At 37.0% G+C, this 22192-nt stretch overlaps 1 protein-coding gene across 2 annotated transcripts in view; it reads right to left on the reverse strand.

Moving 5' to 3' along the window:
- Nucleotides 1-785: 785 nt before the first annotated feature.
- Nucleotides 786-22192, reverse strand: part of WDR70 (WD repeat domain 70) — a 269386-nt gene continuing 247979 nt past the window's right edge. For both annotated transcript variants that reach the window (XM_006139468.5, XM_006139470.5), the window contains exons 14-18: nucleotides 13801-13901; nucleotides 12575-12654; nucleotides 10220-10336; nucleotides 9661-9823; nucleotides 786-1482 (exon numbers count right to left, since the gene is read on the reverse strand). In XM_006139468.5, the coding sequence (XP_006139530.3) occupies nucleotides 1395-1482; nucleotides 9661-9823; nucleotides 10220-10336; nucleotides 12575-12654; nucleotides 13801-13901 (549 nt within the window). In that variant the 3' untranslated portion in view covers nucleotides 786-1394. The remainder of the gene's footprint in view (nucleotides 1483-9660; nucleotides 9824-10219; nucleotides 10337-12574; nucleotides 12655-13800; nucleotides 13902-22192) is intronic.

Raw genomic sequence — 22192 nt, forward strand, 5'->3', positions numbered from 1 at the left:
GTTAGCATCTAAGGCCATATATTCAGGAAACAGTTTTGAGAACTGTCCTGCTTGTCCCAAAAGTGCAGGTGATAGAAAGGGGAAAGACAGGACATGGAAGGATAACAGCAAAGAGCGGAGGGGAAAACACATTTAAATTAGGTCCTAATTGAGCAAAACCCTTAAGCAAGTGTTTAAATGCCATTGATTTCAATTGGACATAACTATATTCTGAAACACGTGCTTAAGTTCTTTGCTGAATTTTGGCTTCAACTCAGTAAATTAAAGTCCCCTTTACCTCCAATTCTAGTAAACTTTTAAGAGCTCAGTCCTAACAGGAGCGGACTACCCTCCATTCCTAATGATATCACTGGGGATGGAAGGTACTTCGCACATGTCAGGGTCATCACAGTGGTATCTGAATGCCCAGCAAATATTGTAACCAAAATATACAAGCCCACAAGAGATCTTGCTTTCTCTTTATTTGCCTTGTTTTTGTTGTTTAATGTTTTTGTTTTGTTTTTTTAATCTTTCCCTTTCATTTCACTTAATGACATTTACCATAGCAACTTGGTGGTAAATACCACCATTTTATAAAGGACAGTATCACACTTTAGAAAGTAACTTTTGTTAGCTGATATATTTAACAGTTCAGCTATACACCTTAGCAAGCCCAAATATATGTGTATATTGATTAACAAACACACATTGTCAAGTGTTATTGCTTTCCAATACACAACCATAGAGTTAGGAGGCTTGAACAAAATCTGTTTAACCAAATAAGACATACAAAATTAGAAAATTAAAACGTAACAAGTAAACAATATTTTAATTCAGACAATTGTACAGAATTGTATATTCTTACTCCACATGGCTTATAAAATAAAAACTTTACCAGTAATGTGAGATATTGTACAATTCAAAAGAAACAGATTCAGATAAACCATAAATACTAGACAATATTTGATGGTTTACTAGCTAAACAAATCCAATGCCTAACAATTATCCTAAAAAACATGAAATCATGACTTTTTTCAACAGCATGACAGATATTATGGGTAAAAGAAGCCTGAAAAACTAGTTTTTATATTCTTACTTAAAATCCTCAGATGGAATATTACAGTTAAATGCGACTTTCTCTTCAAACACTGATGTGTTCTGGTTAAAAATTACAAACAAAAATACTTTTTCAAAATCAAAAGTTAAGAAAATTACACAGGAGTTTTAACTCCTTTTTACAAAAGACAGATTAACAATTCTAGTCCACTTTTGTGTAACAATCATCTTTGGATTGTTGTAAATTGTGCATTGCATTCATAGAATTTTTCTTTGTGAAGATTTCAGCCTTTTATTGCATAATGAAAAAACTCTCTACTTTGTTTTGAATGCCACCACTCTCTCCCAAATAAAATTCTTCATATTTTACGTTTTTTCCACTCTGGCTTGTCGTCTGTTTCATCTTCCTCTAATTCCACTTCTGCAAAAACAGCTTTTGGTTGGGTCCTAGAAAATATTAAGAAAAAGCAGAATAATGATTAAACTTTAGCACTTCTATGCAGAAATGTACACTTTCTTCTGTTATTCCCACAAAAGAAAAAAAATGTCCTGGGCTTAATTATTATATTTTGATTGTGAGCAAATCAGAAAAACTTGCCATTGTAAGATAAAAATATTAATGAAAGAGCAGACTAATGAAAAATACGCATTCCTGGCAAGTACAGTTTGTTCTTCAGCTGGTACTGTAATGTGTGTGTGATTTCAATTAATAAAAATTAAGATATCAGAAGGGAATAAAGAGAGTTTAAAATAAAGATACAAAAACTGAGTTATACATTTTCACATTTCATGGATTTTTTAAAAATAAATCTTTCAAACACTGTAGTTTGACAGCTGTCATCAAACGAAAACAAGAATAGCACAGTTTCTAAGCCTAAACAGCTCTTCTCCACAGAGACCATATAGCACTACATAATGCAACTAATGATACTCGTATCTCAACATACTATATCCTGCAAGTAATCTTGAGCCTATCTATCCTGACATTATGTGCTAATTTAAAGAACAGCCTTAAAATCTTTGCAAACTATTCATGGACTACTTTTTAATCTAAAACGGTATCAAATAGTTTTTCAGCAAACTGCTTGTATGTTCAATTCTGCAGTTTGGCACGTTAATGTCAGTTTAGTCTACTTTTTCACGATCTAATGTTTAAAAATAACCACAGAATCATCAAGCACTGCTAGTGAAACCATCAACTTTTTAGAATTGGCTACAACAAAGACTCATTATTTCCAAGCTACAACAAAGTGTAAAGTGCAAAATGCAGCCAACAGAGCTTTTGGCTTATTAGCATATTAACTAATGTTTTAGAGCACTTTGAAGATTAAAAGTGCTACATAACTGCTATGTATTGTTATTATTACAACTGTTACTTCTCAAAGTCTGCAAAATGCATAAACCCTAACAAAACTCTGCTTAACTTACTTAAATAACAGGCATAATAAAGTTGCCATTGACTTCACTGGGAGCCAGAGCTAATGTGTATAACATACCTATTAATATTGATAGGTTAGACTGACCAGTCTCTTAAGTATGTGGCACAACATGGATTTAAAAAAGCAAGAGATATTCCCTTAAAAAAGCAAGGGTGAAGAATTCCCTTTTGCAGGGGCTCTCCACCAGGGACAGCTGCCCCCTATGCCAGCCATTCCTTTCACTAACAACATAGGGATGAGGAGCTGGGGGTGTTTCAGTTGGAATGAACATGTCAAATGGAGCATCCACCACTGGTGTACCTAGTGAATGCAGGGTAAAGCATTGTACATTCCTGCCCTGGCCTGTTGCAGACTAAAGTTTCATCATAGATAAGGCCAAACTAACTATCCCGCTACCTCACTGCATTTACGCAGTTTGGGATCTGTCCCAATAAGACAGCATAAGGCATAAAGAGAATACACTTCATAGTGTGTGAAATTAATTCGATATCAAATTAAACACTTCAAAAAAATGAAAATACACTAGAACCTTCATGTTCTGGGTATCCCTAATCCGGAAACACCCATGGCACAGGCGCTGGCCGGAGAGGAGGAAATGGCTCTGACTGCTGCCACTCCTCCTCCCCGTCAACTGGCAGAATAGCTGTCCTGGAGGTGGTTGGCATGTCCCTGAAGTCCCTGGGAGGGTCAGCACAGGGGGCATCCATGTGCTGTCCTTGCCTGCAGACACTGCTCCTGCAACTCCCATTGATCAGTAATATGATTCTCCTGAGCTTTTCCCTGCCACTCCTGTAGCAACGAGGGTGGGCTCTGTCTAGTAGTGACATGGGGCGCAGAGCCACATGTGTCCCCAGGAGTGGGGTGCCAGATAAGTTAAACCCTTATACCCTCATGGCCCAGTCCCTGCAGTGCCCTTCCTAGCCCAGAAAATTCTTTAATCCTGCATCCTCTCTTTTTCTAGGGTTGCCAGATTAAAGCAGTTCAAGAGTAGTTAGAGATATTAATTAATTTGAAGACAGTTTTGTAAATTCCACTTCTTCAGGAGGGAAAAAAGCAGCATTAGCAGCAATATTTCAGTTAACACGGTCACCTGGGATGAAGGCTTCGCTGGCTAAAACAAATTATTAGATGTTGAAGAAATAGAATTTATGGACTCTCCTTTGTCTCTCCAAATCTTGTTGATGGAAATGTATTTAGCTAGCTTTCCAAGTTTATGTATCTGTGTACCTAGGCATTTGAGTGTCATACGGTATCAAGTCCTTTGTCTCTCCAAATCTTGTTGATGGAAATGTATTTAGCTAGCTTTCCAAGTTTATGTATCTGTGTACCTAGGCATTTGAGTGTCATACGGTATCAAGTTAGGTCAATATCAGGTTGTTTTCAATTATTCCCTTCTGCTATCTTAATTTTATTGGTTGAAAACAGTGCCAGTGCAACACAGTTGGCCTGTGATAACTAATATTTCTCATATCAAAGTCTGTGAAGATAATAATTTGAGTTGGAGATAGTCATCAAGAACATAAGAAGAACGCACAACCAGAGCATGGGGTTGCATCACTGACCATCTTGGCGAACAGCCATTGATGGATGTATCCTCCACAAACTTATCTTATTATTTCTCTAATTGAATTGTACTTTTGGCCTCACAACATCCTTCGGCAATGAACTCATCAGACTGACTACGTCGTGTGAAAAAATATTTCCTTATGATTGTTTCAACCCTGCTGCCTATTAATGTAGTTAGATAATCCCCAAATTGAGTGTTATGTGAAGATTAAATGACACTTACCTATTCATTTTCTCCATACCATTCATTGTTTTATAGACCTCTATTATATTCCTCCCCATTAGTTGTCTCTTTTCTAAACTAAGTGGTTCCAGTCTTTTTAATCTTTCCTCATATGGAAGCCATTCTATGCCCCTAATCATTTCTGTTGCCCTTCTCTGAAGCTTTTCTAATTCCAATACAACTTTTTTTGATCTGAGGCCACCAGAATGGCATACAATATTAAAGGCATGAGTATTACATGTATTTATATAGCAACACTATATTTTCTTTTATTATACATCCCTTTCCTTACTGGCCTTGATTCAGCTTGTGTATAAACTCTCTCACCCCCACAGAATATATAACTGATTTGGAATACCTAGAGTGACTCATTCATCTGATCATTGTAAAGACATAAGCAAAGGATAAAAACATTTTTGTTAAGTCATTACTAGCAGAAATAATTTAGCTTAAACAAAAAAAAAAAAAAATCTTTCCACTAGCTAGAAATTGCCAGTGGCAGTAGGAGTTTGCTGCATGACTAACATTTGTAGAATTTTTTTTTATCAGAACAGGCTTATTACTTTAACATGTTTTGATTTCCGAGAGCTCCATGCTATATGAAGTTATGATACACTTTCTTCAGCCTTCTTGTCAATTTTCATTTACTGACTGTCATAAAATCAAGCATCACGAGCTTGATGCCAAAGAAGTGCCACCATGATCCTGATGCACATCTAGACTGCTTGAAGATATATATATATAAATAAAAACACAACAGGGAAAAAAAAGTTGTGTGTATTACCACAGTGGCTCATGTAAAAGCTCCACATCTCCCACATCTAGCAGAGAGGCTGGAGGATGACGATTTTATTCACCACTTAACACAGGAGTGGGGAGCCTTTCTTGGGCCAGGGCCACTGGACCCACAGAAAAAAATCAATTGGAAACCCCCTCCCCACAAAACCCTAAACAACCAACCAAACCCCTCATTGACCTAGCTCCCAACTAAAGAAACAAAAAAAAACCCTCACAGATGTAGCCCCCCCCAACTAAGAAGTAGAAGACATTCACTTCAGTATCCTCAAGTTCCACCCCAGAGCCTAGGGAGCCTGTAGCCCTGGGGTGGGGCAGAAAATGAGGGATTCTGTGTACAGGACGGGGCTGTGAGGGAGAGCACTGGGGATGTGGTGTCTGGGCAGGAGGCAGGGAGCAGGAGTGAGCTGGAAGTGTGGGATCTGGGGGGAGGGAGGGTGCAGGAGCAGTGAGGGGGCGTGGGGTCTAGGCAGGAGGGAGGGTGCAGAAGCGTGCTGGGTATGAGGAGCCTGGGTAGGAGGAACAGTGTAGGAGCAGGTTTGGCGTGGGGGGATCTGGGCGAGAAGGGCAGGGGATTTGGGCACCTAACTGGGTGCAGTTCCCAGGTGATGCAACTGGCTGTGTGTGATTCAGGAAAGCCTTATAAAAAGGACTTCGTCCACTTCTGACTGCAGAAAACAAGTTAAAGCACTCGTACTTAAAACCAGAGTAGAGCATCCCAAATGTTTTCATTGTAATTTGAAGTTAATAAGCCAATTCTTTTAAACTATTGCTACTTATCAGATATGATTCATTCACTAAAGAATAAAGCTGGCTTCAGGCAAAAGCCTATGAGGAGACATCACTTGTATTATTTCTGACTAAGACTATAAGGGTAAACCACAACGTTCTTGGCTCTTTGCCCATTGTTTATTATAAAGGAAAACCTCAGAAGTGCGGTGTCTATTATAGCCATAACTTGATAATCTGACACACTTCTTAACCCTACTACAAGTGAGGACCAGTTGAACTCTAACCCAGTCATCACAGTTACAGAAATAAGAAATTTAAAGAAAGGAATCAGCAAAAAGACTTGGACCTAGTAGTCTTCTCTGTTTAAAATTATTTAAAAAACCAGGAATGGGGAAAGGATTAAATATGTAGTGAGGGATATTTTAGCTAATGCAAAGAATTTTCTATTTTTCTCATTAAGTGCATCATCACCACTAGGCAAATATATATTTCTAAAAAGTCTGGACAACAGCTTTTTGAAGATGTTCAAACAACAGCTAGCCAAAGACTCAAAAAGTAATAGAAATTTTAAAAAAAAGTATATCAGAAGTAGGAAGCCTGCTAAACAACCAGTGGAGCCACTGGATGATCAAGATGCTAAAGAAGCACTCAAAGATGAGAAGAACACTGTGGAGAAACCACATGAATTATTTGAATTGGTTTTCACAGCTAAGCATGAGAGGGAGATTTCCAAACCTGAGCCATTCTCTTTACGTGAGAAATCCGAGGAACTGTCCCAGATTGAGGTGTCATTAGAAGAAGGTTTTGGAACAGAGTTCTTGAGATTGACATAAATGAGCAAATGTTGAAAAAACTGAACCAAGATGAGCCAGAAACAGAGGATGAACCTGGAATAGGATTGCTCTCAATAAACCTTACAGAAAAGACATTTGGAATACCTGTAGTGCTCTGTTTTGGCACAGCTAAAGCAATGCTTAAGGTTTGAAAATGAGAAGAAAATGTTACTGGAAACCAAACAGACTATAGTCCTTTTTTGTTAAAGCATAGAAAATGTAATAGTTTATACACTTGACAAAATTCCCATTTAAAAAATTTACTAAAAAAAATTAAACAGAAAAATGTCAACAATCTTTTTTTAAACAAATCCAAAATAAAAATTAACTTAATAACAGTAACACTGTGTTTTTGAAAAATACAATCATTTAAATAAAGCACGTACATTTTCCTTTTATTTAAAAAAATATTGAGTTAATGACCTGAGGAATGCCAGGAAAGTCTGCTAGTATATTATAAAGTGTGCTAAAAAGTTAGATAATTTATGACAAACATATATTACATTTTATTAAACATATTCTGGGAAACAGTTGTAAAATGTTCTATAAATAAGAAATATATATATGTTTGATCTTGCTATGTACATACATAATTATCACAACTGTTGCATTGGCTATTTGTGTGCTCAACTGATTAGCAATACACCTGTCTAGAAAAGTTATGCATGCTAATTAGGCAAAGGGTCATCAGAAATAGAATATGATAGAAAGAAAGGTCCACAATTTTGTCTGTGTACAAATAAATAAAAAATACTTTAAAATGTATTCACCATAACATACCTCTAAAAATTACGTTTTTAAAGCAGGGATAATGGCACTTTCTTTGAAATGAAATTTATCATTGACTAAGCATTCAAGCCAGCATACCACTGGTTATCGTCCAAGCTCTTCCCTTTTCCCCCACATCACCGTCTGCTGTACAAGCTAATTGCATTCTGGCTTTGCATCCTTCCTACTTCTCACCTCTTTTCTTCTCCTGCAGCTACATTTTTAAATAATAAACTGTAAAAGGAACAGGATCTGCCCACCTGACATAGTGAGCTATAGTACTACATTTTCAAACTTTCATTTCTATTACATTACAGGTGTTAGGAATGAAACCTAATGTCTCATCAATGAAGTTACTTAGCCAAATATACACTGGAGTACCTACCTATCTGATGGTCTGAGTAGTCACATCTACTTAACCATGAAGGGATATTTATCCATGAAGAGATATTTATACATTTTAAGTAAAACTATCTGAATTTAAACTGAGAATATGTGAATCTCCAAATAGAGGGTGGGGGAAACAACGAACAACCACATACTTAGCATGTCCATTACAATAACCTTTAACAGAATTATTCTTTTAAACAGTAGTTCTTTTGGACTGGTAAATATAGGTAGCATTGCATTATTCATTTATTTTAAGTATTTTGTAACACTGTCTAAGGTGCTATAAAAGTTAATATTTTCCAGTTCAAAGCCATCCTAAGCCAGTGGTGACCAAGAACTATTGTCTGGTGAAAGCTGTTGAATGGACTGAGTGAAGAAGCGGTACTGAATTCAGAGGACCACAAAAAAGCCTATCACTACTAACATACCTTGGGTAACATTCAAACTCTGTTTTTCTTAATTATTTTCTCATTACAGAAATAAAACAATACATAGTGACAGTGTATAAAAGTTAGAGCGTTGAACTGGGAGTCAAAAAACATAGCTTCTGCCTTTGGCTCTGCGGGTTATGTAATCTTGAGCAAGTAATTTCATTTTTCTCTACCTCACTTTCTCTAGTTGTAAAACTGGATTATTGATACTTACCTTCTTTTGTGTCACTTGCATACACTTACAGAAAAAAGTGAGAGTTAAGAGTTAAATAATAATAATACATAATAATTATTTGAAAAATTCCCCTTTTACTGTGCCATTTTTTATAATAAAAAAAGGCAGCTGTGAAAAAATTAGAAAATGTGGGATACTGTTTTAGAATCGTACAAGGAAGCAAAGGATTGAGAGAATTTAGTCCAAAGTTAAAATACCCTTATATATAATGTATATGCACCAGACACATATATTATACATTGAATAATATGGGTATAAAAGTTTATGAGCAAGAATTAGATATGGCAATTTAATTCATAAATGGCAAAATTATACAGGAAACCCCCAACATGCACTTCTAACCATTTTTGTAAGTGTGGAAGGGACCAAAAACCCCAGACTTATATCCTCAGCCTGCATTTACAATGGCACACGAAGCCTACCATAAATGAGGATTTGAGTTACGATGCCCCCGATTTGCGATGCTTCCCCGAGAACCAATCGTGTCACAAGTCCAGGGCCACCTGTATTTTATAAGTCAATCCAGACTCCTGTCAGTTAAATCATTATACAACTAAACATACTCATGTTTTTGTTTGTGCCCCATTTTGGAGCAGCCTTATTTGAGGGGGGAGGAGGGAAAAGCTTTATTAGTACTAGTTTTAGTATCCTGCCAACTATAAAGCCAAGTTGACTTAAATAGATGCACAGATCCTTTAACATGGGTCTGATTTTTAGCATGTATAAATACTTGTATGACGCTGTAGTGTGAATCTTTAAAAATCTTGAAAATGTTAATACATCCACATCATACCATGCTATTTATGTCAGAACATCTATTTTAGAAAGTGCTAGAGATTTTAAAAATATGTATTGATGCTTCTGTAATCCTCCATCTATAAAGCTATGATTACATAGTACCTTGAAGTTTAACTGTAACAGATTTTACACCATGAGAAACAGTAAGAACGATACATTTTAGAAAGCTTTAAAAATAGTATTCTAGCACTGAAAAGTTAGTTTTTAAAAATGGAAATTTTAGAAATTTATACTTTTAAGAATTTGATGCGTTTTACACACTGCCATCAAAGCTCTGACACATACTTAGTTAACATATTAATGACAGTAACTCAAAAAGGGCAGAGAATGCTGTTAAAAATGTGTATTTACAGTTAAAACCAAACTCCTAAAGTCTTTAACAAATATTGCTTTTATTATTAAAAAGTTTCCTTACTTAGAATAGGCTGGAGCAACCCAGTAGGGATTATCCTCAGCTTCCCTTGCATGTCGTAAAATGGCCTCTCGGGGGTTGCTATCATCAGTCTTATCCAGTGCAATATTCTTGACTATGTATGATGACAATGTACCTCCATGAGTTCCAACACGGCCTCCCCGACCTATAATAGAAAAGAGAAAATATTTTAGAAAGTAAAGAAATGAACACATAGGCAAAATGTGAAGTACTGTGCATCTAATATTTATCTAGAAGTGTAATGAAGTTAAATGTTACTAGTAAGAAAAGAGACATGGGGAGGAAAAGAAAATAGCATTTAGAGTTGTATTAACAGTAGTGTTGTACTGAATATTTTATGGACCTAAGTAAAAAGATACTCATTATTTATTTGTATGGCAGTAGCACTCCAGATATCGTACACGCACATAATGAAGAGAGCAGTCCCTGCCCCAAACAAATTACAATGCAAATATAACTTCATGAGCAAAACTACTTACAGAACTCTGAAGTAGGTTTCTAATTTACTTATAACAATATGAAAAGACTAAATCTGCATTACCTGGTCCTGCTACTGGAGGTTCTGGTTTGTGAGATTTCAAGGGATCCAGCCTATCCTTTTCCAGCTGTTTCCTGGTACTTCGTTGCCGTGGTTCACGAAACATTGGAAGGGCATGAGCTAAAGAGAAGATTCACAGTTTGGGAAAACAATTCTAAATCTTAACAACCATATTTACGTTTACTTCTCTAACCTAATGGGGCCAGATTGATTGTGTATGATACCAGGGCTGTCATATTTGCATACCTTCATATTGGTTTATCATATAGGGCTCTGTTCTATTTTTTTTTTTAAAGTCCAAAGCAACCTGTTCTCCATAACTTCTCCAGAAATTATTCCCTAGTCTAATAAATTACCTGGGCAATTTAGACTTATTTAGCTCATTCCTTACCAACCAGTTGCTCTTTTTTGAGCTTCCATTTTTTCTACATCATTCTAATACTGAGGTGCTGAAACATCAAAAATCCAGACATAGTTTTACAGCAAAGTGACAGATGGGGGATTATCTCCTCCCTGATCCAAGATTTGATATACTTCTGCATATGCTGCCAGAATCAATTCGCCTCCAGCAATGAGGCAAATTTAGGTTGGCAGGACCTAAGTCTGCAGTCAGAATTTGGCTAGGACACTGGGATTTAACACCTCTTGAGAAAGTTGCCCTGGTATTTTTAATGGCTACAAACTGCCAATGTGTTGCTGTTAACCTTTAACAAAAAGACAGTATCTTCAGCAGTACAGTGGACTCTAATATGGAGCAACTGGCTCTATATTGACTCAGAACTATCCAATGAATCATCATTATCACATTCCGAGTTATTCTAGCAGGTCTTCTTAATTTATTAGATTTAATGAAATCACAACCCAGATGATATGGCTGTGGATCTTTAAGAATAAATGTTTAGAGTTTATTTTTGCAGACTTCATGAAGTATGAAAAGTCTGAACAGTCTGTTGGCAAGTGGCAAGCTTGATCAGTTTGCACTGGGTATTTGAGCTGACTAATATACAGATCCAAGATTTTGCCACATGTGGAGTTTTAGGAAAGTTCAGCTGAGTAATAATATGCTGTATTTTAAAAGTAACGCCTAATCCCTCAAGTGACGATTTTGTATTTTAAGCAATCAGTATATGCAATTCTGACATTCAAATATGGTTTGTTATGCTTTCTTGGTAAAAAGATGCTTTATGTTCCCTATAATGAAAGGAGCTTCTGAAAAGTTTTCAAACAAGCAACAAACCTACTAAAAACTGTTAAGTGAAACTCCTAAATGTATCAATTTAGAAACAATTACAGCGCATTGCTCTGTATAGAGCTATTCTTCTAATGTTTCCATAATTATGTGCAAGAAAGAACCAGACATATCCTCATGATAAAGTTAATGTTTTAAAAAATTAGAGATATCCATATTTATGTATCTAATGATGAGATTTCTAAAAGGCCATAAGTGACTCAGACAGACTGATCCCACTGAATTTTAGGCTCCATTTTTTTAAAACTTGCATAAACAAATCATTTTACAATACAAACATTAATTAATGAAATTATGCACACTATTTCTGTTTATATTATAAGCTGTTCAATTTTATAATTAAGGTTGCCTAAAATTACCTGTTATAAAGCTTGTCTATTCATGTGCTTTGCAACTAGGTGCTTCTGAGAGTGAAGTTCAGGAACAAGTAATTTTGTCAATGTTAAAATTTTTTGACCACTTCTTTGAACAGCCCCTAGCATCAACACAGTTTTTAGTAGAAACTTGAAATTTTGCAGGTAGGTAGTTCTGAGTGTTATTTTATCTGTTCATATAAAAATTCCATGTATCTTTGGCTGAGTTCTAAGATTTGGAAAATCACCACTTGCACTTGTCCCTTAAGTCTGGGAACATCTCATAGGCATAGTGTATGCTCCCAAATGTCAGGGATCTGCATCAAATTGAACAGACCAACCTAAACCTGTCTTTTCCTGGTGTCTAAGTTTTTAATCTTTGCAATCTTAAGGAATTTTTGATGGAGGTTTTTTTTTTGTATGAAATATATTACACACACTTTAAAAGGCCATCTTAACTCTTTGAAGGGAAACTTTAGACCATGCAGAATGTCATCAGCTCAAGTTTGTATTTGCACCTTGTACATAACAAAATATTAATAATTATACAGGGTACATGCAATAATATTTTCATTTGATGGGTAGTAACCTGGACTAGCTTCTGGGTTATACCCAGTCTCCTATGAAGTGTTAACATTTGAAACCAATGTGCAAATATGGTAGATAGTTTGACTTTTTGAGATGGGGAAATATAAAGGTAAAAGTCCCAAGAAACGAATCAAGATCCCCATATACATATATGCTTAAATTACTTACGTGTTATAATGTAATCCTGTGTAAGAGTCTCAGCCTGTCTGGCCTTTCTTTTTGTTTTCACCACACATAATTTTGCTCCCCTAAGAGAAAAAATAAAGTGGCTCAATTTATTTCTTTATAACAAAAGTACAAAGTGTTTGTTCAAGATAAAATTTATACACAGGTTGATTAGTACTTTTACAAATTTGAGTATATGCATCTGTGTATAAGGGGTTGGTGCATTTGTTATAATGTGACATCAGAGGTGGAAATGAATTTGGTAGTTTCTTTCTTATACTTTGCTTGTCTGCATCCCAAAAAACACCACACAGTTTTCAACTATTCAGGGAACCCAAGCTCTGATGTCAAATCACAACAAAATTTAAACTTGGTCCCAGAAATCTTGAAAACCTGAGCTTGTCCCCATAATCAAGCATTAAAGTTACAATCAGCATCCAACATCAAACACAGCTTGAAATTTAAGAGTCTAATATTCCTTTGGCTGCTAGAGAGAGAAGCATCTGAGCATGCAAATGAACAAGTGTTTTTACATACAGGAGGGAACAGTGCCACGCAAAAAAAATCACACAAGTGTTTTTGTCTGTGTGTTCTCTGTCCGCAAGCAGGGAGAAAGTATATATGGAGTAGCAGAAAAACCATTACAAGAGGACATTAATTACCAACCAAGTCTTTAAATTCACCTTGCCACTCTCAACTGCTAGCTTCCCTTTCCATTAATTGCTTCTGCCTTTCCAACCTTTAAGTAGGCAGTCAAAGTGAAACAGATCAGAAATTCTCTCATTCGATTTCTTAACCCCTTCGCAAATGTGGGTTTTCAACAAAATTACACAGACCACTGCAATTCAAAGTAAGAGCTGGACTCCTAAACAAAATTCTACTTCAGAAAAAACAAATATAACTATATTAACAGTCTTTGCAAACACCACTTTTGGAACTGGAAGGGAGATGCTAGTCAGATATTCCTAATGCAGTTTCTACATTGTACACTGATGGAACCTCATGAGAAATATTCAGAGCCTCAGATAAAGTTCAAAATTTTAATATCCAAGTACACTGTGGAACTGAGGGCTCAAAGGAAAATGAATTACTTCTGAAAATTATAAGTTACTATATTTTAACTCATTGCAACATAAATTATTAGAAACTAAGTTCCTCACTTTTTAATATGAGCAGTCTCAGTTTGAGAAAAAACACGTTTTAATCACAATAATGTAATTATTAAATACCTCTGGCTTTTGATGGGATCATAGTATACTTTAGCCAATCCATTTCCTGTTCCAACCATGATCTGGTTTAGCTTGGGATGCCAAAGACAACGCACAACACTCTGAAATAAAATTACATATCAGTGTTTTTGTCTTTCAAACCATTTAGCTCTTGAAATCAGGTAATTTTGTGAGTTTTTTTATGTAATAAATGAAGCTCTTGCCCTCTGATTCTTACTTCATAGGGTGCGTCTACACAGCACCTGAAACTCGAAATAAGATACGTAATTTGCACTATGCAAATTGCGTAGCTTATTTCGAGTCTATTTAGAAATAGCTTATTTAATCATTTGGAGCTGTCTACTCAGCACCCAATTTCAAAATACAGCGCTATTTCGAGCCATCCCTTACTCCCTGTACAATGAGGTTTACAGGGATGGCCAAATAGTGGGCCTGCTGTATTTCAAAATAGCAGATGCATTCAAAAGATGAGGGGTAGCTATTTTGGGATACCAGAGGTATGTATAGACATACCCATATAATCTTTCTTCCCTATTGAACTAAAATTTTCATACATAATGCTATACACTCACTCACTGACAACTTAAACAGTCAGTTTTCATTCTGATTTCTTTTTTCCCCAGGATGTCCTAAAGAGCTAATCCGATTTCACTCTGTCTGAAGTCAGTGTGCCTCAGCCTGTACTCCTGGGATGATACTTCTGCCCTTCTTTTGATCAGTACACAAACTGATTTTAGACTGTCAGAGCCTTCGTAGCTTGTACACACGCACAATATGTTCCTCCATATGACATATCACCAGACATGCTCCGAGTTCAAACAGAAATTAATTCAGTTAAGTCATATGGCCAGTATTATATAGGAGGTCAGACTACATAATCACAATAGGATCTTTGGTTTAATAATCTATGAAACTATGAAAACTAGGTTCAATTTGAATTACAAAACCAAAATGAAAAATCTCTTTGAATGGTCAAGATGATTGATGCTCTCTAGCCATGAAACCCGCCGGGGCTGTGTATATGTGTATGTGTTTGGCAAGCATAGCGAGCAGCGGGCGCAGTCCCCTAGTAATGATTTAAATTATAATAGCGTGTGAATGAAAATATAATACTATGAATTTGGAGACAGGATATATTTTAGGGAATTAGGATATTTACTTTGGTGACCTAGAAGTGAATGGCTACTTGTCCCCCATTGACAATTTTCAAGCCTTCCATTCCTTCCCAATCCCAGCTTTCTTTCCTATTCCTGGCCTAGCATTATTATAGTTTTGTTTGTACGTTAAACATGAGCAACATGCTAATATGCTAGTGGAATGCCTGATTCAGAAAAACTATAAATCTGTTAAGATCTAATCAGTTGGACCTTCTTTTGGCTATAAAATAAATACAGGCTTTTTTTCTAATTATTTATTGATAAATAGCTTTCACAGAGCTAAGCCTGAACTAAAACGTGACAGGTCATATAAGTCTCATCCCACACATCACACAGACACAATAGTTAAAAAAAAGTCACCTCGCTATGCTCTCTCAGGTATGCAATGTTAAGTATGCAACCATATTAAAGGTCAAAGCTTATTTTACAGGTAGCGATGTAATGTTAATTTTCTTGAAGTCCAGCAACTCTATGATCCATTTTATCTACTATGACTAGTTACCAACACAGTTAATGTAGGCCTATTAATGAGCTGTTTATTTTAAAGAAACAATTCTTATTTGTTGGAAAGCAGTTATTACTTAAGTGCTACAAAAAAATCTAAAACACACATAGCTAACAGCAGAATTCAAGGTTAAAGGCATGTGGCCTTTTCATTTATTAATATTTATTGCATGTGTTTAACCAGCCTTTAAAAACTTTGTAGTTAATGCAGTTCACCACTTTCTTCTGTCAAGTAAATGTATTTTATAGCATGGTACTGGATACCAGCCAACAAAAACAAATCTTGAGACATTGTGGCTCATGTACTGATGGGAATTGCTACAATTCTAACTTGTTAAACATACACAGCAGACTTAAAAACACTGTGGCACGTGCTTCAGAGCAGGCAGAAGAAAATGCCATAGAACACAGCATTATAAATCTTCTGAAACAGCAAAATGTTCCCAGAATGTAATTTATTCAAAACTGAGTAGTTACAAGATCTGAAGAGTCAAGTAACTTTACTATATCGATGGTGTATACATTTACAACAGGTGATAAAAATACTCAGATTTTTAGGATCATATCAGAAATATACTCCATCCTGAAAGACTAAAATATTGATAAATCTTCATACAAGTAGTCCCATGGAACTCAAATTGTGCAAATATGGACAACTCAGGGTTTTTAGTGAGCAACCTAAACTATGAATGGATTTAGGCATCATGTGACTTCAGTTTTAATACTGAAGTCACATGATGAAGTCAGTACTTCAGCTTTCATTTTAAAAAATCCCAACATCCTAATTTTCTAGCACTCATGCCTCTAAAGAAAAGCTTGAAAACGTAACTTGAGCCTGAGTCCACAGTAGGGTTGCCAGATGGTTGAAACAAAAATACTGAACATCTGCCCTGCCACGCCGCAAAAAAACAAACACACACACACACACCCCCCTACCCCACCGGGGGAAAATTCTGTTGAAGGAAAAAAAGAGGGGGGGACACCCAAAATTGTTGAGGGGGGGAAAAAAAGGACCCCAAGACTTATTGAGCAAAAAAACAAAACAGCATGTCCCCTTTAAGAGTGAGTGCAGTGATAGGAACAGGGGAACGGTTGAGCACTAAGACCCAGGGGAGTCATTGCTTCCCCTTGGTCTTTATGCTGGCAACCAATTTGTGCCAGAAGTCTTGCAAAACCAGGTAAGCATGGGGTCTGGGAGCGTTGGGGACCGTGAGGTGCTCGGGGGGGGGGGAGGGAAGGAAGGGAGGGAGGCCGGGTGCTGAGTGTTTGTAGCATTGCCGGGTGCCTGGCATTTTCGCCTCCTGGCTGGGGAAAATAATCAGAAAATACCAGACATCTTAGGTGTCCAGTATTTTCTGAATTTTTTTTTTTACCAGACAGGAGGCGAAAATATTGGACTGTCCACGTGAATACCGGACACCTGGTGAGGCCATACCTGGAGTACTGTGTCCAGTTCTGGGCCCCCCACTATAGAAAGGATGTAGATGCATTGGAGAGGGTCCAGCGAAGGGTGACCAAAATGATTAGGGGGCTGGAGCACATGTCTTTTGAGGAGGGACTGAGGGATTTGGGTTTGTTTAGTCTGCAGAAGAGTGTGTGTGTGGGGGGGGGTTTGATAGCAGCCTTCAACTTCCTGAAGGGAGGTTCCAAAGAGGATGGAGAGAGGCTGTTCTCAGTAGTGACAGATGGCAGAACAAGGAGCAATGGTCTCAAGTTACAGTGGGAGTGGGCTACGTTGGATATTAGGAAAAACTATTTCACTGGGAGGGTGGTGAAGTACTGGAATGGGTTACTTAAGGAGGTGGTGGAATCTCCATCCCTAGAGGTTTTTAAGTCTCAGTTTGACAAAGCCCTAGCTACATTGATTTAGTTGGGATTGGTCCTCCCTTGAGCAGAGGACTGGACTTGATGACCTCCTGAGGTCTCTTCCAGCTGTATGATTGTACACTGCAGGGCTTAACTTGAAATGAGCTATGCAAACTCAGCTATGTCAATTGTGTAGCTTATTTTGAAATAGCTTATTTCAAAATAGGGAGAATCTACACAGCACTTATTTCAAAATAGAGCATTCTTTCTCCAACTTCCCTTATTCCTCATACAATGAGAGTTACAGGAGTCGGAGTAAGAAGTCCTCCAGAGTGACAGTATTTTGACACTTTTTCTGCCGGCTGTGTAGTCACGGACTAAGTTATTTCGGAATAGTGTTGGTTATTTTGAAATAGGGTTGCAGTGTAGACGTACCCACAGAGTTCACGTGAGGTTTCCTATCAGGTACTGTCATCCTAATTTTTTAGGGAACAGCTTTATTCCACTATATTCCTTAAACTTGACAATCATCTTAAAATCTTAATTTAATAAAAAAAAAAACAGTACAAAATCAGCTTACTCTTTCCCACTTTGCTTTCAGCTAGATGTAAAGCAAAACAGGTGAAATCTTCTGGTTCAGCAACCAGAAAAAGTCAATCTCACTGGAACTTATTATCTACAATGGCATGCGTTTTACAAGTAGTCAGTGAAAACAGCAGAAAAGCTAGAGGAATAACAATTACAAAACAAACTCTGAGCAGGACCAATCAGATAGTACATGATGTTTGTAATTCATAGATAAGGTCACCAAGGCTGAACACAGAATTTCTGATTTAGAAGACTGAATTAAACTATAACAGTATGCAACAAGTAAAGAAGATAAAAAAACCCAACAACTTCACATTTATTAAAGCGTCCTGCTAATCTGTGTGGCCTCAATTTGAAAGGTCAAATAGTCAGCTCAAGAGGTACTTGAAACTGACTGAAGATAAAAAAAAACCCTCTATAATACGGTTTCAGGTTCTGTTTTCAGCCTATAAAACAGTGACAGCAGGAGTTGCTGATAAAAATATTTTTGTTAAAAAAGCAAAAACTTCTCTTTCAAAAGTGCCAATTATTTTCTGCCTCAGTGGCCATGACAATGTGTGCTGGGATCTGTTTGAATTGTGTCATTTTGATTTGCTGCACTTGGCCACCCATACAGCAAGATAAACAGCCTGTCAGCAAAAGAGATACTGAAATGCATAAAAAGACATTTTGACAGTGGTAGTCAGGCTCCATATTTACAGGCCACCATAACAGCAGACAAGTAGGCTCTCCTGGCAGAGTGTTTGTCTAAATGGTAATTTTTATGTCAGCATTGTTGATGGACCCCCAGCTTCCTTCAAAGTAGGAATAAGAGATCCTCCAGAAAAGGGCTTTTTTCCGGAGGATCAGGGCCAGTGTAGACGCTTTTTTCCGGCTTTTCTAAAAGCCGGAAAAAAGCGGTGGACATTTTTATTTAAATCCCCCGCGGATTTCTCTATTACGACCTGGAAAATTAGCATGCCCCTTTCGGAAAAGGGGCCAGTGTAGACGTAGCCTTTGAAGTTTGGTGCTTGAGATGAAATTTCAATAATCAAATGTAAAAATTAAAAAAATACCTAATTCACAGTACTTGGCTGCTTAATTTTTCACAATATAATGAATTAAAGATGAGGAAATGCCTCAAAATCATATCATCTGAAGAAGCAGGTTTTGCCCAAGAAAGCTCATGAGATTATTTATTTTTTGTTAGTGCCCAAACCATAGGACTACTCATTGTTTTTAAAAGTTACAGACTAACATAGCTACCCCTCTGAGACATATTTAATGTGGTTTACTGGAATTTCATGGAAAATTTTCTTCAATGTAAAATTTGAAACAAACTGACAAAAGCAGGAAACTAAAAGCAAAGCCCTATTCTTCAAGTTAAAAATATTCAGTAAGGGCCCAGTCCTGAAAAGATTTATATGGGTTTAGTTTTACAGAGAGTTCAACTGACTCAGATGACAGGAGTACATCTTTTCAGAATTGGGCCTTTAGTTTGTATTAATAAGAGTTCACTTTGAAGGTATGTTTTAGTGGAGTCTTTCCTCTCACTCGCCCACCTCCAAAATATTACACTTTCTTGAAAACAATTTTATACCCTTAAATAATACATTTAAAACTTTGGAAATTAATGCTTAAGGCATTCAGTCAAGTCCCTCGATAGCACAAAATCTTTTAATCCTGACTCTCCAGCCATCTGATTTACACTACTCACAACACTTACATTTAACTCCTACAGTTTGCATGCGTGTACACACACACACACACACACACACACACACACACACACAAAAGCCCAACGATTTTAGGACATATAAAATCCCACTATGTGCCAACATATACCACAAGATTACTCATTACAAAACATCAACAGGAAGGATTGTGTCTGAGTGTACTAAACTGGATGCTCTGGGTTGCTGCAATGGTTGGGACTGTTCTAATTTTCACAGAGGAGCAAAATGATTTCTGACTACCTCCAGGGTGAAAAGGTGATGTAAATACACCTTTGCACCCCATACCTCCTGTATTGCACCAAGCTCAGAATCAGAGACTATAATGTTAAAAACCTTTTTCTGATTTTCCCAACCATCCTAGAATAAATGTTTCCTTGGATGAGATGTGGCTATGAAATTTCAGAAGGCATTCACATATTTCTTGGGGCACTGAGGGTGGCTAGAAAGTCAAACATCTAATTGGAGCTAGTTTTAATTTTGGATTAACTGTTGACACTATAAATTAAAATGCAAGGTTGTAAGATGTTATTAGGGAACAATAATTAAGGTCTGTATGCACAGAGGGGAACAAAACTACAAAGAAATCATGGTCTAGTTAGATAAGAAAGGGTATGTCTACACAGTAAAGTTATTTCGAAATAACAGCCGTTATTTCAAAATAACTTTACTAGCGTCTACACGGCCAAACTGCTATTTCGAAATTAATTCGAAATAGCGGAGCGCTTATTTCAAATTTGGTATACCTCATTCCATGAGGAATAATGCCAAATTCGAAATAGCTATTTCAAAATAAGTCCTGTATAGATACTTATTTTGAAATAGGAGGCCTCCAGCCTTCCCAGGATGCCCTGGTGGCCATTCTAGCCTCAACCAAGAACACTGATCATTCTCAATGCCCACAAAACGGATATTAGACAGGATCAGAAAGAAAAAACAGTTTCTTGCCATTTCAACCATAAAGGACACTGTCTCAATGACTTAATTACCTGCATCCTGCTTCAGAAGCCTTTTTAAATCAGCACTTGAAAGGGAATCCTCTGAACTGTCATTCATGCTAAAATTCGACACTCTACGCGTGGGTCTCAACAAAGACCCCATTACAAAGATAGCTTCCCCAATTATCACCTCTAATACCATTAGCTCACAGACATTTACCTTTCCCTACCTCTAATACCATTCGCTCTCAGACATTTACCTTCCCCCCCCCCTTCGCATACCCCTTCTGTTCTGAAATTTGATTTGTCTTTTTCATATGTGCTCTTTTTTTTAATTGTATCCTTTGGTATATATGGTAGTGACTATTTTCTTCCACTATTTGATCTGATGAAGTGGGTCTGGCCCATGAAAGCTCATCATCTAATAAACCATCTTGTTAGTCTTTAAAGTGCTACATAGTCCTGTATTTTGTTTCAGCTACACCAGACTAACACGGCTACATTTCTATTACTATTCTATTTTGAAATAACGCTGTAGTGTAGACGTACCCTAAGAGAAAAAGCAGATACAGGCAGTGAGCCCCTTTCATCCCCTCCCTTAGCCACTTTCCTCCCTCTGCAAAATATCTGCATGCCCAACAGCTGCATTTATTAGTATGCTCCCATCCAAGAACAGCAGAAGACCAGCATTAAGAAATCACAGAAAGTTAATGCTGCTTGTGACGATATTAATTTCCACTACACATTGTGTAATCTCTCTTTATTGGTGTTTTAGAGTAGAGTGTTGAGATAGACGCCAATGGCAGATCTACCATGCTGCTATGGCTAGGAAGGGGTGGTCTGTCCCCCACTTTTCCTACAGACCAGAGGAGGGAGAGAATGCAGATTCCATGGCTCTTAGAGAACAGCTGTATTTTTAATTAGCTTTCTTCCCTCCTTCCACGACAGGGGCTTATGAGCTGATGACAGTTACAGAGCGTCCCCACTATAAGTCACCCCGTTACACATCCATTCCGCACTAAAGTCGTTGATTCTTGTAGGAGCTGATGCATTATAAGTCCTCCTAGTCCCCTTCCTTAAGTTGCGGAAAAAAACCCAAACCCACAATTTGTGCAAATGGAAGTCAGCCGTGGGAAAAAAATCCCCACTTTAAATTGTTTCACTCTAAGTCCAAGTCTTTTGGAACGTATCTTGGATTTATAGCGAAGACGGCTTGTATTCCAAAATATATTGTATGCAAAACTGAAAAAGTTCAAAATTTCTTTTAAAACTAATCTGGTAGTAACAGCATTACTACATCTCAAATTTTTATACTAGACATTTTTCATTATAATCAGCACATACCTTATTAATTCTTATTTAAATTGTTGCTCACTGTCTACTTTGCATTCCATTCACTAGTTAAAATGGTTGTACCATCTACTGTCAAACTTTCCTATTAATTCCAGATTGTTAGTTACTTGTCCTTTCATGTTTAAATAACAATTTGTCTAAAACGGAACACTGTTTTTTGTATAAAGTCTTTCGCTGCTCCGAGACTAATGGAATCAAAGTTTACTAAAGTACAAGAAGCTCTTTTCCCCTTTCTCTAGCCTTGCAGAGAGGACAAGCCTTGAGAATGTCTTTCAGCTCCTTAGTTATGTGACATCAGCATCATAAAGCTCCTACCCCATTTAAAGAGTATAAT

This window comes from Pelodiscus sinensis, chromosome 6, assembly GCF_052426305.1.
Source record: "Pelodiscus sinensis isolate ZL-2025 chromosome 6, ASM5242630v1, whole genome shotgun sequence".
In the NCBI taxonomy this organism is placed as follows: Eukaryota; Metazoa; Chordata; order Testudines; family Trionychidae; genus Pelodiscus; species Pelodiscus sinensis.